Here is a 15,672-nt window from a genome sequence, read left to right as displayed (position 1 = left end):
ACAAATACTACCGGAGCACCTACGAAAAATAAAATGTTTGCTAAAATGTACCCTTGAAGCGTGCGTGCGAACGAAGAACGACGAACGGCGGCCATCAAACTGCCGGTGTTCCGCCTCCAACGAAGAACGACGAACGACGAGCTTCACCTCCACCACCTCCACCACACTGCCCCAACTTCACCACCACCACCTTCACCTCCACGAGCTACCAAAATGCTCACCACGACCACCACAAGCTACCCCATCAGTAGATCGAGGACTCTTTTGGCTGCCCTAACTAAGTTGAATCCATTCACGGTGCCAAATCCACAAAAAACTGGCTCATTTAGGTGTAGAAATTGAAGGCATTTTCGTGTACAGAAGGGAGAAGGAAAGAACAGAGGAAGAACAGATATGCTCGAGTGGGATAGCGAACAGATATGCTCGAGCCGCAGGGAGCCGGGCGTGCTGCAGGTGGGGCCGCACCATGTCGGCCCGCAGCTAGCCGATCGGCCCGCAGTAGGCTGACAGGGGCTCACCCCGTGACCGCCGCGCCGACAGCTCCCTCTCCCCACCCCGCGACGTGGCCTGCCCAATGCGCGTGCGACAAGTGGCAGGCGGGCCAGCTGTCGGCCTGCTACTGGCCGAGTACGCCCAGTCGGCCTGCTGTGGGCTGACTAGGCCCAGTCGGCCTGCAGCGGGCCGACGGTGTATTATTTTTGAAAATTATTTTTTCAGCGTAATATTTGTGCAAATTAATAAAAAATGTATTATTTAAAAAAAATTAGCTCCATTTGGGGGGCCATTGGGCTGCTGCCCTGCCACCCTCCTCTGTCCAACATTTGGCAGGCGCCGGTTCTGCACGGCCTACCTCAGTCTTTTTGGCCTTTCATTTTGATTCTCATTTTATGGAAAATTTGGGACGCTCGCAACGGCAAAACCTTTAGGGATTTGTCTCCTTCACTGTGTAATGTAATTAGGGCTATCATCTCGGACCTCACTCTTTGGTCCCACCGCCTTAAAAAGGCGGATAAAAAAATCCACGCTGGATTGTGGCGGGATTTTTTCTCCTCTCGTCTCCTCTGAACCACTATTTTTTGAAATATATTCAGGTGGGGAGTCCCCCCCCCCCCCCCCCGGTTGACAGTTTTGAAAAAAACATTATGGCTTTTTTCTTGTTTAAATGTGTAAGATGATGCTTCGTTGTGTACCATCATGTACCAAGAAATTCTATATGAAACATGTGCAAGCTTATTTGTTAGTACGCAACATGCATATGATACACTTCAAAACAAGAAAAAAAGTAAATGAAATTTTGCCAACAACCAAAAAGCGTACCATGAATCTGTAATGATGGGTCCTGGATGCCCTGTACTCCCTCCGTTCCTAAATATTTGTCTTTCTAGACATTTTAAATGACTACCACATGCGGATGTATGTAGACATATTTTAGAGTGTAAATTCACTCATTTTGCTCCGTATGTAGTCACTTGTTGAAATGTCTAGAAAGACAAATATTTAGAAACGGAGGGAGTATATCCCATGCATGGTAGTAGAAATATAATTCCAAGAGTTGAAAAAACACTAGACAATGGCTTTGAAGTCTCATGTGCGTATTTTTTTTGGCAAGCTCATGTGCGTATTAGTTCCCTCAAAATAGAAGTGTTTTGTTGACATATACCATCGCAGTGGAAAGATCGAAATAACAATACATCTCCATTATAATTCAGAAACTGACCCGAGAAAGTGTAGTGGCGACCATTTCTACCCACACACTCGTCGACATGCGGTCAAAATATGTGAGGGCAGGAAGCGGCAGAGGTATGGACAATAGCTCATTGACCGGGCTGCGTGCGAGAGAAAGAGGCCGGACTAAAACTTCTCTCCCGATGGAGGCCGCTCCATGTCAACGCCCCTAGCCTTCAGCTATGCAAGCTTGCGGACTCGATTCGAAGCGTGCTCTGTAAATTTTGTAGGCCAAAGGGCGTATGCGACTTTGTTGGAGTGGTCTTTTCGACCAAAATTGCTATATACTAGATAGTATTATGCCGATCGATCCGATATAGTGATTTTGCTAGAGTTGCTCTAAAAGTTAAGCACCGGTATAGTTTCCTGATCTTGTAATGGAGGGATGGTTTCTAGACTTAAAATGCAGTACTTTCTCAGTCAATGCACACAAATTTCCGCACGAGCATGACAGGCCGGTAGCACACACCTTAGTGACTTGGTAATTCCCGTCAAAGTTCTAATTAGTTTATCTGTAAGCAACTGATATAGCCTACACATTATTAGGGTGATCTTACACATGCCAAATTGTCTGAAGAAATTTCCACACAAAAAATATTATTTTTCTGAAGAACGGTTTACCGCAGCCTCTCAGCATTTTTGTCCTCATCGTTGATCTTTGAAGTTTGAATATCTATCCGATCGATCATGCTGACAAACAATCCAGTCTATCCCGGAGAAACTAATTAACATGTCTGTACGTACTTCCCTTTTTGGCTTTTTGCCACTACTACATGAATTAAGAGCAACTCTAGCAGACCCCGACCCCGCATCCGGCCGTTCGCAAAACGCGTTTGCAGTTCGCAGAAAAACGCTTTTGTAGGCCGGCGCGGACGGCCGCAGATGCAGACCCCGCATAACGGACCCGTAGAAAAGGATATTCATGGAATATGCTCTTTTACGGGTCGTCTTTGCGGGGTCTGATCTGGCGCAGCTCCTCCCGGCCCGGAAAACCTAAATTTGCACCTTAATTTGATCTAACATAGTGCATTTATTTGCTTTTTCAACAACATTGGATACATAAGACATCACCAAATCTTTGCTAGAATAGCAAGACCAAAAAAACAAGAACCACAAGTATGCATTTTAGAAGATTTCCAACTTCCATAACTGCTCCCACTAGTTGGACTAATATCTTCTCCATGCATTCATTGTTTATCTGCGGATTCTTGATTTTGCATTCTTTTTTCTTCATCTTTGGTTTGAAAGAAGTAGACGTTGCTTCCCCTCTAGTTGCACATGCTGCCACATCATTGCCTTCGATTCTACTAAGGAGTGCACGAACATCTATTAAGTTTCTTTCTATCAATAAATCAACGTATTCGCCTTCCCAAAACCAAAATGAGCATCCATCTTCCTACATACATGAATGAGCATGTTCGAAATGAGCTAATGAGCTATCAAAATGCGCTACCGCAAGTGCACGTACCCCGTCATTTTCGCATTTGAAGAACACCCATCCGGGGTGCTTCGGCGTGCCCGAAGTCAGCCGCAGCACTGTCCGCGTGCAGTCGTCGCACTGTATGAGCGGCATCGGCGAGCCACAGAGCCGTTGCGCGAGCGCCGAGCCCGGTGGACGGCCGGACGAATCCATGCCCGCAAACTGTCGGCGGCGGCGGGAGGACGAACCCGTACCTGCATGCGGTGATGCGCCCTTGCCGGGGCTGCGGAGATGCTCCCCGACCATTCCATCGCTTGGCGCAGTGGCGGAGCTACCTCCCGGCTACCCGGGGCAGTTGCCCGGGCTCAGCCATGCATTCTCTTTTGAACAATAGCACTAAATGGAGGGCTAACCATCATTTTGTAGGGGCACACAACACACAGACAACAACGTTGTGTACTTTGCCCCGGCTCGCCGGCCAAGCTGGCTTGGCGCAGCCACAGGCGGCCGGAAAAGCCAAATCTGGCGGCCCGCCGACGCGGGGGGGGGGGGGGGGGATTGGAGGCCTCGTGCGTGTGGCGGCCTTTTGGCGTGCTCCTGCCGGCTGCTTTCGCCGAAATCTTGGGTGGCGGGGCAAGGGGGAGAGGGAAGGTGGTTGGTGGGGAAAGCGCGGGCTGAAATGTCGCCCCCACCAACCGCTTCCGCTTATATGTAGGGCACCGCAGCGACGAGGGGGAAACCCGCGTATTCGTGGGTTAGGACCGAGATTTTGCCGCGCCCCTCAAAATTTTTTACGGGCCGGGGCGGGATGCGGGGTCCAATCGGGCAGATTTTTTCGCCCCGACCCGCATTTTGATGGTTATTTTATGGGGTCGGGACAGAATGCAGGGTCTCCTAGAGATGCTCTAAGCGTACCAACCCTCCTAGCTATAACGGGGAAGACTTCCTCCATCGGATGATAAGATTTCGCGGGTCCTAACCATCTTCACCGTCGATGACCCCGAGAGACAGAGAGGGAATTTTGTGTCGAGAAGTAATTGACCGAGCCTGATTTTCTCGCAGTAGGTGAATGTATTTGCAGCTATTTGATCATTGAGAATGTGGAAGTAGAACTCGTCAGACTGGAAAGTGAAAGAACGTCACTACTGTACCGATCGTTTTCTGAACTTACTGCTACTAATTTCACCTACGGCACCCATGCGGTCATCAATTTTATCATCGTCAACGACGGATCCGAAATCTGTGACCCAAGGAACGAAGTAGTACAATTTGCGCAAAAATCTGGCTCCGAGCTAATTAAACTAGTACAAAATGCCAGCATAATTGCATGCATGCATGCATGTACCCGCAGAAAGTGGAGTAGATTAGCGAACGGACAAATTAAGTGAAGCCACCAAATCCTTCAAGATAAAACAAATTAGTGAACGGAGAAATTAAGTGAAGCTACCAAATCCTTCAAGATAAAACAATGGAAAGTTAGCAGTTGGAGACAACAAACAAAGGCACATGCGTGCCAATGACTCGGTCGTGGCGCTTCTCCTTCGTTTTCTTCTCGCTCAACAATCATCATATCTACTACTTGCATCATCGTGTGTGGAGTATGAATTAGAGAAGCTTTTGTTGTAGCTAGGCTAGGTTTGTTGTATTTTAGTGTAGCCGACGTGGACTAGACCGATGATATGTGGTGGTTGGTTATGGACGCGAAAGCGGAATGCTTACCGGAAAATGGTCAAATTATACGCGGCAAAAGTACAGGCTGACCGTTTTGCACCCATGCATGCAAGTCGTTGCTGCTGCGCGCCCTGGTCAATGAAACGAGAGTCGTCCTTTACTCGGTCGTGAGCCATGTGCCCGTGACACAAAACCTATCAAATGTTTCTTTAGGACGCCAAATGAGTTTGTTTAGATTTTTTTTGAGGGGGAGTTTGTTTAGATTAATTCATGCAGGATGGCGACTCTGTTAGAGCTGAGAATTATTATTTTTTGCATGTATGCCTTATGAAGGTTATTGTGAAGTTTGGGTGTTTTTAGCAACTTTGCTCTTAGAAATATGAAATATCTACTGTAGATGAATGCAACAAGTGGCGGAGGAGTACATACACTGCCCTTGTTGGCAGCGCCCCGGGACAAATATATCTCGAGTTCAGAAGACATAGACCGAAGAGCTCATTGTTACCTGTTACGTGTGTACTTCCCTCCTCCTTCCTTTATGTTTGACTCACCTACTTACTAATTTTTTAGTTAATTAGTTCTCCTATATAAACCCTCCAACCCTGTCGTGTTACTCCAGACAAGCTCATCACCGTCTGGAGCATCCAACAAAGAGGAGCCTCCAAACAAAATACGTGAGCGAAAGTAGCAGAACACGCATATTCCCAGCCGAGCTTCATGACGACCATAACTGCTAGTGCTAGTCCAGCCATGCAAGAAGCGGCAAAGACGCCAAGCGCCTCGCCACCCCGTGCCATGGCCGCCCCAACGGCCTCGCCGGCTCGCTACCGGCCTTCGCTGCTGGTCATATTCAGCGCCTGCCTCGTCCTGATCGGCGCCGGCGGGCCGCTCTTGCTCCGCGTCTACTTTGTCCACGGCGGGCAACGCCTGTGGCTCTCCGCGCTGCTCCAGATCTCCGGCTGGCCGCTCCTCCTCCCGCCCCTGTGCGTCTCTCTCTTCCGCGGCCGTCGCCACGGCATCGCCAACCTCCTCCTCCCGCTTCGCCTCGTCGGCGCGGCCGCCGTGCTAGGCAGTTTGTACGCTGTGTCGTGCTTCGTGTACGCGATGGGGTCTCAGGCGCTGCCGCTGTCCACGTCGTCATTGCTGCTGGCGACGCAGCTTGCCTTCACGGCCGTGTTCGCGTTCCTCTTCGTTGGGCTCCGCTTCACGCCCTTCTCCGCCAACGCCGTCATGCTGCTCATCATCGGCCCGGCAGTGCTCGGTGTCGGGCCGGGGTCTGGGAAGCCGGCTGGCGAGCCATCCAAGACGTACTGGACCGGGTTCTGCGAGGGCATCGCTGCAGCGGCGCTCGCCGGGCTCGTACTGCCGCTCGTTGAGGTCGCCATGGAGCGATACGGGCGCCGGACGGGACCCGCCGCGAGGACGCCGCCTCCTTACTCCACGGTGATGCAGATGCAGGCCGTGATGGGCGCCGCTGGCACGATGGTGTGCCTGCTCGGCATGGCCATCAAGAGCGACTTCGGGGCGCTGCGGAGCGAGGCGGCGACGTTCGGGCTCGGCGAGACCAACTACTACCTGGTGCTCGTGTGGGACGCCGTGTCGTGGCAGCTGCTCAACCTGGGCATCATGGGGCTCATCACCTGCGCCTCCTCGCTCCTCGCCGGCATCATGATCGCCGTCCTCCTGCCGCTCTCCGAGATCCTCGCCGTCCTCTTCCTCCACGAGAAGTTCGACGGGCCAAAGGGCATCGCACTGGTGCTCTCCCTCTGGGGATTTGCCTCCTACATGTACGGCGAGAAGGTCCAGCAGAAGAAGGTGGAGGCACAGAAGAGCGAGCTGCTGCAGCAGCAGGTGGCGAGGAAAACCGGAGACCTGGAGCTGAATGCCCCTTGATATTATTGGTGTAGTAAACTTTTTATTTTTTGCCATTCAAAAGTACAAACTATAGTATAGAGACAAACATTTCGTAAGACATTCTTTCATTCTATACCAGCTAGGTAGCACAAAGAAATCATGTGGTACCGTTGAGTTAATAATGCGTATTCAGAAATGTTCATTTTGTATAAAATGCCTATTCAGAAATGTTCACTTCTCGGAAGTGGGAGATGTGAGTACGCCATCGTGATCTGAGTCGCCGTTGAGTCCTTCCCGTCATTCTCCTTCCTTCCCCTCCCCTCTGATCTTGCGTTCGGGCTGATCCAGGGGCAACCTTGCATTGCTTCCTGGCCTTGGTGTGGTGGCGGCGGTAGGGTTTTAGGTTGTGAAACTTCCCCGGGGCGTTGAACCAGTTCGGCGATGGGTGCCACAGCATCGGCTTCGGCTGTTCGCAAGGACAAGGAACTTGAGGATCTGATGAATGGATTGGGCATTGATGAAGGAGAGATAGATGACCTGATCTATGAGGATGTGATGCCGGTAGAAACTATGGAGGCTCGGTGGCTGGTGATCAGCAAAGTGCATACAAACCATGAGTATGGTGATTTCTGGTTTTACAAGAATACGAGAAGCGCATAGATGTTAGAAATCCTCTGAAAAATCATGTATCAATCATTAAGAAGAAGAAAACACAGATTTTCAAAGTGAATTACGAAAGACTCCTGGTGATAAGAGAATGATATTCTACCAAGTAATGGTGTATGGATCCACAGTCCACCATTGTTTTGAGATCCATGCCATGTTTTTCAGAAAACTTTGTTTTGCTTTAGGGTTTTTTCTTCTTTGAAAGTGTAGCATAATGTTTTGCTATATACCTTTGTCTACCAGCAAATTCGATCGGAAACAAGTCCATTCTTATTTGTCGGTACACAACTATATATTATGGTACACTTTGAAACAAGACAAAAACTCAGCGAAACATTATGTAACACTTTGTACCGAGACAAAGTTTGCAAACTGTCAAATAGCGTACTAGCACCAATCTCAAAGTAATAACAAACGGGGATGCATACATGATATATCCCGTGCATGGTAGAAAAATCACTCCCAACATTGACCTTGACGTTTGATGAGTGTCTTGTTATGTTGACATACTGTACTAGTGAAAAGAATGAAGCAGCAATACTTATCCATTACAATTCACAAACCGACCCAATCAAGTGTGGGTGCAACAGCAAAATTTCAGTTTTCCGCAGGAGTATGACCGGGCCAGTAGCGTACACACCTTATTGATTCGGCAATTTCTGTCAAAGTTCTAATTAGTTTATCTAAGCAATTGGTATATAGTACTTACACATGTCAGAATGTCCAGAGAATTTTCCACAAAAGATCGTCCTTTTCTGAAGAATGGCTTACAGTGGCCTCTCAGTATTCTTGTCCTTATTATATGTGGTTTCAACTTCATCGTTGATCTTTGCAGTTTGAACCAATCAATCATGCGTGACTATATCTGCTGCTACATTTCATACGACGAGGAGCTCGGCTGCTAAGAAAAATAATCCTGAAAAACTAACACCTCCTTGCGCACTTCCCTTTCTAGTTTTTTTGCTGGTATGAAATAAGTATACCAACACCCTCCAGACTCCAAGGCAAAACACTTCTTGATCTTGAGGGCCTAACCACCTGCAACATTGATGATCCGGATAGAGAGAATGCTGGTCGATGGAGTAATTGACCGAGTTGATTTTCTTGCAGTAGGTGAAGTGTTTTCGTCGCTTGGACCGTTGAGAATCCAACGGAATGCGCATAGGCTGGAAAATGAAACAAAACATTACTCCTTCTATGGATTGTTTTCTGAACATACTGCTACCAACTTCTCACATACATACCTTTCTCAACGACGGACGACCCAAGAGCCTTGTATGGTAAGGGCCGGCGCACTTGCAGTGTTTGGTTCAGTAGTTTATTAACACGTTGAGTTCATGTTGCATAGCACAAGTCTCGTGAGATAGCAATGACAGTTTCGATCTCTGCCTGTCCACATGGGTGACCGACTTACACAAATTCTTATAGGCAATTTGTGAGTCTGCATGCATTGGTGACCTGCTTAGTTTAAACCCACAGGACGACCCACGGAACAAAGTACAATTAGCTCAAAGTACAACTTAACCAACAAAATGCCAACATACACTCCCACAAAAGTAAACAAGAATGCAAGGTTCTAAATCGTGTTTTTCTCAGCTTCGCGGCGAGAGCTGAGCGGCTATAGTAGGGTATCGCGGAAGAAAGAAAGTAAAAGCAAACCAAAAACAAATAATCCAACAATTAACTAATTAACTAGGGATGGATGATTTATTTTTTTGCCAGGTTGCAACATCATGAGAGTTGATAGGAGTAGTCGGGACGTAATCGTCAGCTGGCCAAAAATTCAGGATAAAAATCGGTGAACAAAAGATTGGATGCTAACTTGTTAGGTTTAATTTTCATTGTCGTTATGGAATAAAATTTCGTGTATAATTGATTACATACTGTTTATGGTACAGATACACTTACAAAGTACTACCTCCGATCCAAAATAAGTGTCGCCGTTTAGTTCAAAACGGCGACACTTATTTTGGATCGGAGGTAGTACCAGATTTGGCTTAAAGTGATGCAAGCCATGCTATAGCGGCCTATGACATCGGTACAAAATACCATAGCTTAGTTTTTATGCTCCCAAAAAGTTAACTATAGCACAGCCATAGCTAGCAATTTAAACCATTGCATTTGCATGAATGCCTACATACATACATACATACATACATACATGTCTTAGAAATTAGATTGCCGAACAAATTAAAATAAGCTAGTACGAGAATCTTCCAAGATAAAGAAATATGATGTTGCCAAATTGGGGATAACAAGGCACATGCGTCCTAATTACTCTGTCCCGGCGGTGGCTATGCAGAACAAGGGCCAAACATGCAGCTCAAAGCTGCACTTTCTCCGGAGGCGCCTCTCCTTTGTTTTCTTCCTGCTAAACAATCACCACGTCTAGGTACATGCATGTGCTGAGTATGCAGAGTATTAGAGAATATTTTGTTGTAGCTAGGCTAGGCTTAGTATTTTTACCCGTGCCGACGTGGACTATACCGACGATACACGTCAGCTGTTGGTATTGAGAAGTGGTGGTTGGTCATGGACTATTAGGGTGAACTTACACATGTCAAAATACCATGAGAGATTTCCACAAAAGAGATATCTTTTCTGAAGAATGGCTTACGACGGCCTCTCTAGATTTTTGTCCATGTTATAGGTGGATTCGCTTCATCGTTGATCATTGAAGTTTGAATATCTAGCCAATCAATCATGCGCCACTGTATCTGCTGCTACATTTCCTACTACGAACAACTCGGCTGCTAAGCAAAGCAATCCATGGGAAACTAATCAACATTCCCTTTTTGGCCTTTTCCTACTACTACCAATTAAGGGTACCAACCCTCCTAAACTACAACGGAGAAGACTTCCTCGATCGGATGATAAGATCTGGCGGGTCCTAACCACCTGCACCATCGATGAGAGAGAGAGAGAGAGAGAGAATGTTGTGTCGATGGAGCAAGAGCAACTCTAGCAGACCCCGCATCCCGTCCCGGCCCGCAAAAAATTTTAGAGGGCGCGGCAAAATCCCGAGCCCAACCCGGAAAAACGCGGGTTTTCCCCTCGCGGCTGCGGTGCCCTGCATATAAGCGGAAGTGGTTGGTGGGGGAACATTTCATCCCGCGCTTTCTCACACCAACCACCTCTCCTCTCCCCCCTCGCGCCGCCGCCGGCCGCCGCCCAAGATTCAGGCGACCACAGCCGGCAGGAGCATGCCGGAAGGCCGCCACGCGCACGAGGCCTCCCCCCTGCGTCGGCAGGCCGCCGGATTTGCAGATCTGCGACACTTCATCGCGGGCCGCCGGATTTGGCTTTTTCCGGCCGCCGGTTGCTGCCCCAAGCGATGGAGTGGTCGGGGAGCCTCTCCCGCAGCCCAGGCAAGGGCGCATCGCCGCATGCAGGTACGAGTTCGTCCGCCCGCCGTCGCCGAAGGTTTGCGGGCAGGGACTCGTCTGGCCGTCCGCCGGGCTCGGCGCTCGCGCAGCGTCTTTGTGGCTTGCCGATGCCGCTCATAGAGTGCGACGACTGCACGCGGAAAGTGTAGGACGATTGCGCTGGCTCACTTCGAGCTTGCTCATTCTTTTGTGTAGGACGATGGATGCTCATTTTGGTTTTGGGAAGGGCAATACATTGATTTGTTGATAGAAAGAAATTTAATAGATGTTAGTGCACTCCTTAGTACAATCGAAGGCAATGATGCGGCTGCATGTGCAACTAGAGGGAAAGCAACATCTACTTCTTCCGAACCAAAGATGAAGAAAGAAGAATGCAAAATCAAGAATCCACAGATCAACAACGAATGCATGGAGAAGATGTTAGTCCAACTAATGGGAGCAGTTATGGAAGTTGGAAATCTTCTAAAATGCATACTTGTAGTTTTTGTTTTCTTTGATCTTGCTATTCTAGCAAAGATTTGGTGATGCCTTTTGTATCCAATGTTGTTAATAAAGCAAAGCAATGCAATATGCTAGATCAAGTTAAGTTGCAAATTTAAGTTCTGCGGGCCGGGAGAAGCTGCGCCAGATCAGACGCCGCAACCCAACCCGTAAAAAAGCATATTCTGGGAATATCTTTTTTTAGGGTCCATTATGCGGGGTCTGCAACTACGGCCGTCCGCGCCGGCCCGCAAAGACGTTTTTTCGTGAACTGCAAAAACGTTTTGCGAGTCGGGAGGATACGGGGTCTGCTAGAGTTGCTCTAATGGACCGAGTCAATTTTCTCGTAGTAGGTGAATGTGTTTTCAGCGCTTTGATAATTGAGAATGGAACGGAACACGCGCAGACTTGAAAGTGAAAGAACGTCAATAATGTACTGTTTGTTTTCTGAACTTATTGCTACCAATTTCGCGTACGGCACCCATGCGGTCATCAATTTTACCATCGTCAACTACGGATCCCAAATACCTTGCATAGTGTAAAAAAAAATCTTATATTAAGTTATCGAGGGAGTACTTGACTGTCAAACGCACGTCGAGATAGCAAAATGACAATTTCAATCTCTGCTTAGGCACAAGGTTGAACAAAAAATATATGCAATTTGATAGACCCCAACTTACACAAAATATGGATCCGAACTAAATAAATTACAGGATGCCAACATGCAAAGAGGAGTAGATTAGTGACTGAACAAATAAAATGAAGGTACCAAATCCTTCAAGACAACAAGTCACATGCGTTCCAATGACTCGGTCCTGCCGCTTCTCGTTCGTTTTTTTTAATTCAAAAAAAGGGGTATGTATTAGAGAAACTTTTGTTGTAGCTAGGCTAGGCTTAGTAATTTAGTGGAGCCGACGTGGAATAGACCGATGATACGTGGTGGTTGGTTATATATATGGACGCGGAAACGGAATGCTTACTGGAAAATGGTTAAATAATACGCCGCACAAGTCTAAGCTGACCGTTTTGCTCACATGCATGCAAGTTGCTCCTGCGTGCCCTGGTCAATGAAACAAGAGTCATCCTTACTCGGTCGTGAGCCGTGCCCATGACACAAAACCTACTCCCTGGTCAAGTATCAATTGATTCTTTTGGACAACAATAAATTTGTTCAGATTAATTCATGCAGGATTTTGAACAGTTTCAGGGGAATTCATAAGTACATAAGAGACATGTACCATGTCATGACTGAAGCTGAAAACAGGAAACTATTATATGTCAAATAGTATTGCTTTTATGTTTTTATACCGAGTCAATTCAATCACCAAAATAGGACAGGGAATTTATTAGGTGCATGAAAACAAAAACAAAATGTGTCCTCCTCCATCTTCCCCCTTCAACCTCGGAACTCCATGCCGCGTAACTTCTTCTCCCAGGAACTCGACTCGTCCTTGCAATTTTTAGGTGACTAAGAGCAATTCTAGCAGAGTAGCCAAAAAAAAACGATCGTCAAAATCGCTATAGTGATGGCAGGCTAAAAAAATATGCACTCAGAATCGCTATATATTCTAGCCTCCAAATTTCATCTGCCCCATGGGGCCCACTCGCTAAAGGGACGTTTTTTTCCTCGACCTCTCTTCCATCTCCACCATGAGATGAGGGACCATGTGAATTTATTTTCATGCCACACGGTTTCATAAGTTGGCACACGGACGTTAAATATGAAGGCTCGGAGGCCAGATATGGAGGACTCTACGTAATGCACGGGATAGTGACTCATACGGGGCTCTGCTGGAGCTGTTTTTTTTTTCATGTGCTCCATATGATGGTTATTATGAAGTCTTGGTGTTTCGCGAGATACTTTTTAGGTGGGGTCGGGTTGTCGGGTATGACATGGTGGACGTGCCTGGGCTGGATATGGGGGGTGCCGGTCACTCCGGCCGTTTGATGGGCCCGTCTAGGTCAAAAATCGTGACCAAGCGTATATGGCGGGTTTGAGAAATTCGGCTATACCTTACAAATAGCAAACACCGCACGAAAAATATTTACTCTAGCTGAACGCAAGATATGGAGTACAGTACATACACTGCCATCATTAGCAGCGCTTCCGGACAAATATATCATGAGTTCAGAAGATATAGACCGGAGAGCTCATTGTTAACTGCTACGTGTGTACTTCTCTCCTCCTTCCTTTAGGTTTGACCCACCTACTTACTATTTTTCTCCTGATTAGGTCTCCTATATGAACTCTACGACCCTGTCATGTTACTCACAAGCTCATCACCATCTCGGGCATCCAACAAACAGGAGCCTCCAAACAAAATTCGTGAGCGAAAGTAGCAGAACACGCATATTCCCAGCAGAGCTTCATGGCAACCATAACTGCTAGTGCCATGCAAGAAGCGGCAAAGACGCCAAGCGCCTCGCCGCCCCGTGCCATGGCCGCCCCAACGGCCTCGCCGGCTCGCTACCGGCCTTCGCTGCTGGTCATATTCAGCGCCTGCCTCGTCCTGATCGGCGCCGGCGGGCCGCTCCTACTGCGGGTCTACTTTGTCCACGGCGGGCAACGCCTGTGGCTTTCCGCGCTGCTCCAGATCTCCGGCTGGCCGCTCCTCCTCCCGCCCCTGTGCGTCTCTCTCTTCCGCGGCCGCCGCCATGGCATCGCCAACCTCCTCCTCCCGCTTCGCCTGGTCGGCGCGGCCGCCATGCTAGGCAGTTTGTACGCCGTGTCGTGTTTCGTGTACGCGATGGGGTCGCAGGCGCTGCCGCTGTCCACGTCGTCGCTGCTGCTGGCGACACAGCTCGCCTTCACGGCGGTGTTCGCGTTCCTCTTCGTTGGGCTTCGCTTCACGCCCTTCTCCGCCAACGCCGTCATGCTGCTCATCATCGGCCCGGCAGTGCTCGGTGTCGGGCCGGGGTCTGGGAAGCCGGCTGGCGAGCCATCCAAGACGTACTGGACCGGGTTCTGCGAGGGCATCGCTGCGGCGGCGCTCGCCGGGCTCGTACTGCCGCTCGTTGAGGTCGCCATGGAGCGATACGGGCGCCGGACGGGACCCGCCGCGAGGACGCCGCCTCCCTACTCCACGGTGATGCAGATGCAGGCCGTGATGGGCGCCGCCGGCACGATGGTGTGCCTGCTCGGCATGGCCATCAAGAGCGACTTCGGGGCGCTGCGGAGCGAGGCGGCGACGTTCGGGCTCGGCGAGACCAACTACTACCTGGTGCTCGTGTGGGACGCCGTGTCGTGGCAACTGCTCAACCTGGGCATCATGGGGCTCATCACTTGCGCCTCTTCGCTCCTCGCCGGCATCATGATCGCCGTCCTCCTGCCGCTCTCTGAGATCCTCGCTGTCCTCTTCCTCCACGAGAAGTTCGACGGACCAAAGGGGATCGCGCTCGTGCTGTCCTTATGGGGCTTCGCCTCCTACATGTACGGCGAGAAGGTCCAGCAGAAGAAGGTGGAGGCGCAGAAGAGCGAGCTGCTGCAGCAGCAGGTGGCGAGGAAAACCGGAGACCTCGAGCTGGCTGCCCCTTGATATTATTGGTGTAGAATTATTGTTTTTGCCATTCAAAAGTACAAACTATATAGTATAGAGACATACATTTCGTACGACATTATTTCATTCTGTTCTACTCCCTCCGTTCCAAAATAGATGACTCAAATTTGTACCTAAAGTTGGTACAAATTTGAGTCATCTATTTTGGAACGGAGGGAGTAGCTAGGTAGCACAAAGAAATCAAGTGGTACTGTTGAGTTAATAAAGTGTATTTAAAAATATTCTTTTTGTATAAAATGCCTATTTAGAAATGTTCACTTCTCGGAAGTGGAAGATGTGAATATGCCATCCTGATCTGGGTCGCCGTTGAGTCCTTCCCGTCGTTCTCCTTCCTCTCCCCTCCGATCTCGCGTTCGGGCTGATCCAGGGGCAACCTTGAATTGCTTCTTGGCCTTGGTGTGAAGGCGACAGTAGGGTTTTAGGTTGTGAAACTTCCCCGCCGCCCCCTGTATATCTATTCTCTCTCTTGTAATGGTAACTTTGGTTCGAATATATGGTTCAGGCCCGCGTAAGCCTGCCATTGACGCGTAAAAAAAACTTCCCCGGCGCGATGAACGAGTTCGGCGATGGTGGCCACATCATCGGCTTCAGTTGTTCGCAAGGACAAGGAACTTGAGGATCTGATGAACGGATTGGGCATTGACGAAGGAGAGACGATAGATGACCTGGTCTATGAGGATGTGACACTAGCAGAAACTATGGAGGCTCGGTGGCGGGTGATCAACAAAGTGGATACAAACCCTGAGTATGGTGATTTCTGGTTTTACTAGAATATGAGAAGCGCATGGGATTTAGCCCAGACTGTCAAATTTTGATCTTTGGGCAATAATCTTTATACTCTGCACCTTTCATGCCTTGGAGATTGCGACAAGGTGATGGATGGGGGGGCTTGACTTTCCGAGGGCGATTAGTT

At 48.7% G+C, this 15,672-nt stretch overlaps 2 protein-coding genes across 2 annotated transcripts; both read left to right on the top strand.

Moving 5' to 3' along the window:
• Positions 1–5,452: 5,452 nt before the first annotated feature.
• On the top strand, positions 5,453–6,908 carry LOC123100371 (purine permease 3-like). The gene has a single exon (XM_044522307.1). It carries the CDS (start codon positions 5,534–5,536, stop codon positions 6,707–6,709), a length of 1,176 nt encoding a protein of 391 aa, XP_044378242.1. The 5' UTR covers positions 5,453–5,533; the 3' UTR covers positions 6,710–6,908.
• A 6,663-nt stretch (positions 6,909–13,571) lies between these two features.
• LOC123100370 (purine permease 3-like) lies at positions 13,572–14,738 on the top strand. Its single transcript, XM_044522306.1, has one exon. The coding sequence runs from the start codon at positions 13,572–13,574 to the stop codon at positions 14,736–14,738; it is 1,167 nt and encodes a 388-aa protein (XP_044378241.1).
• The last annotated feature ends 934 nt before the right edge of the window (positions 14,739–15,672 follow it).

The sequence above is a fragment of the Triticum aestivum genome, chromosome 4D, assembly GCF_018294505.1.
Source record: "Triticum aestivum cultivar Chinese Spring chromosome 4D, IWGSC CS RefSeq v2.1, whole genome shotgun sequence".
Taxonomy (NCBI): Eukaryota; Viridiplantae; Streptophyta; class Magnoliopsida; order Poales; family Poaceae; genus Triticum; species Triticum aestivum.
Note: the sequence above shows the minus strand (reverse complement) of the source record. Positions and strands in the feature narration are given on the sequence as shown.

What these genes read in the sequence shown, in the direction of transcription:
- LOC123100371 (XM_044522307.1), top strand. Translation starts at nt 5,534, where the DNA reads ATGACGACCATAACTGCTAGTGCTAGTCCAGCCATGCAAGAAGCGGCA.
- LOC123100370 (XM_044522306.1), top strand. Translation starts at nt 13,572, where the DNA reads ATGGCAACCATAACTGCTAGTGCCATGCAAGAAGCGGCAAAGACGCCA.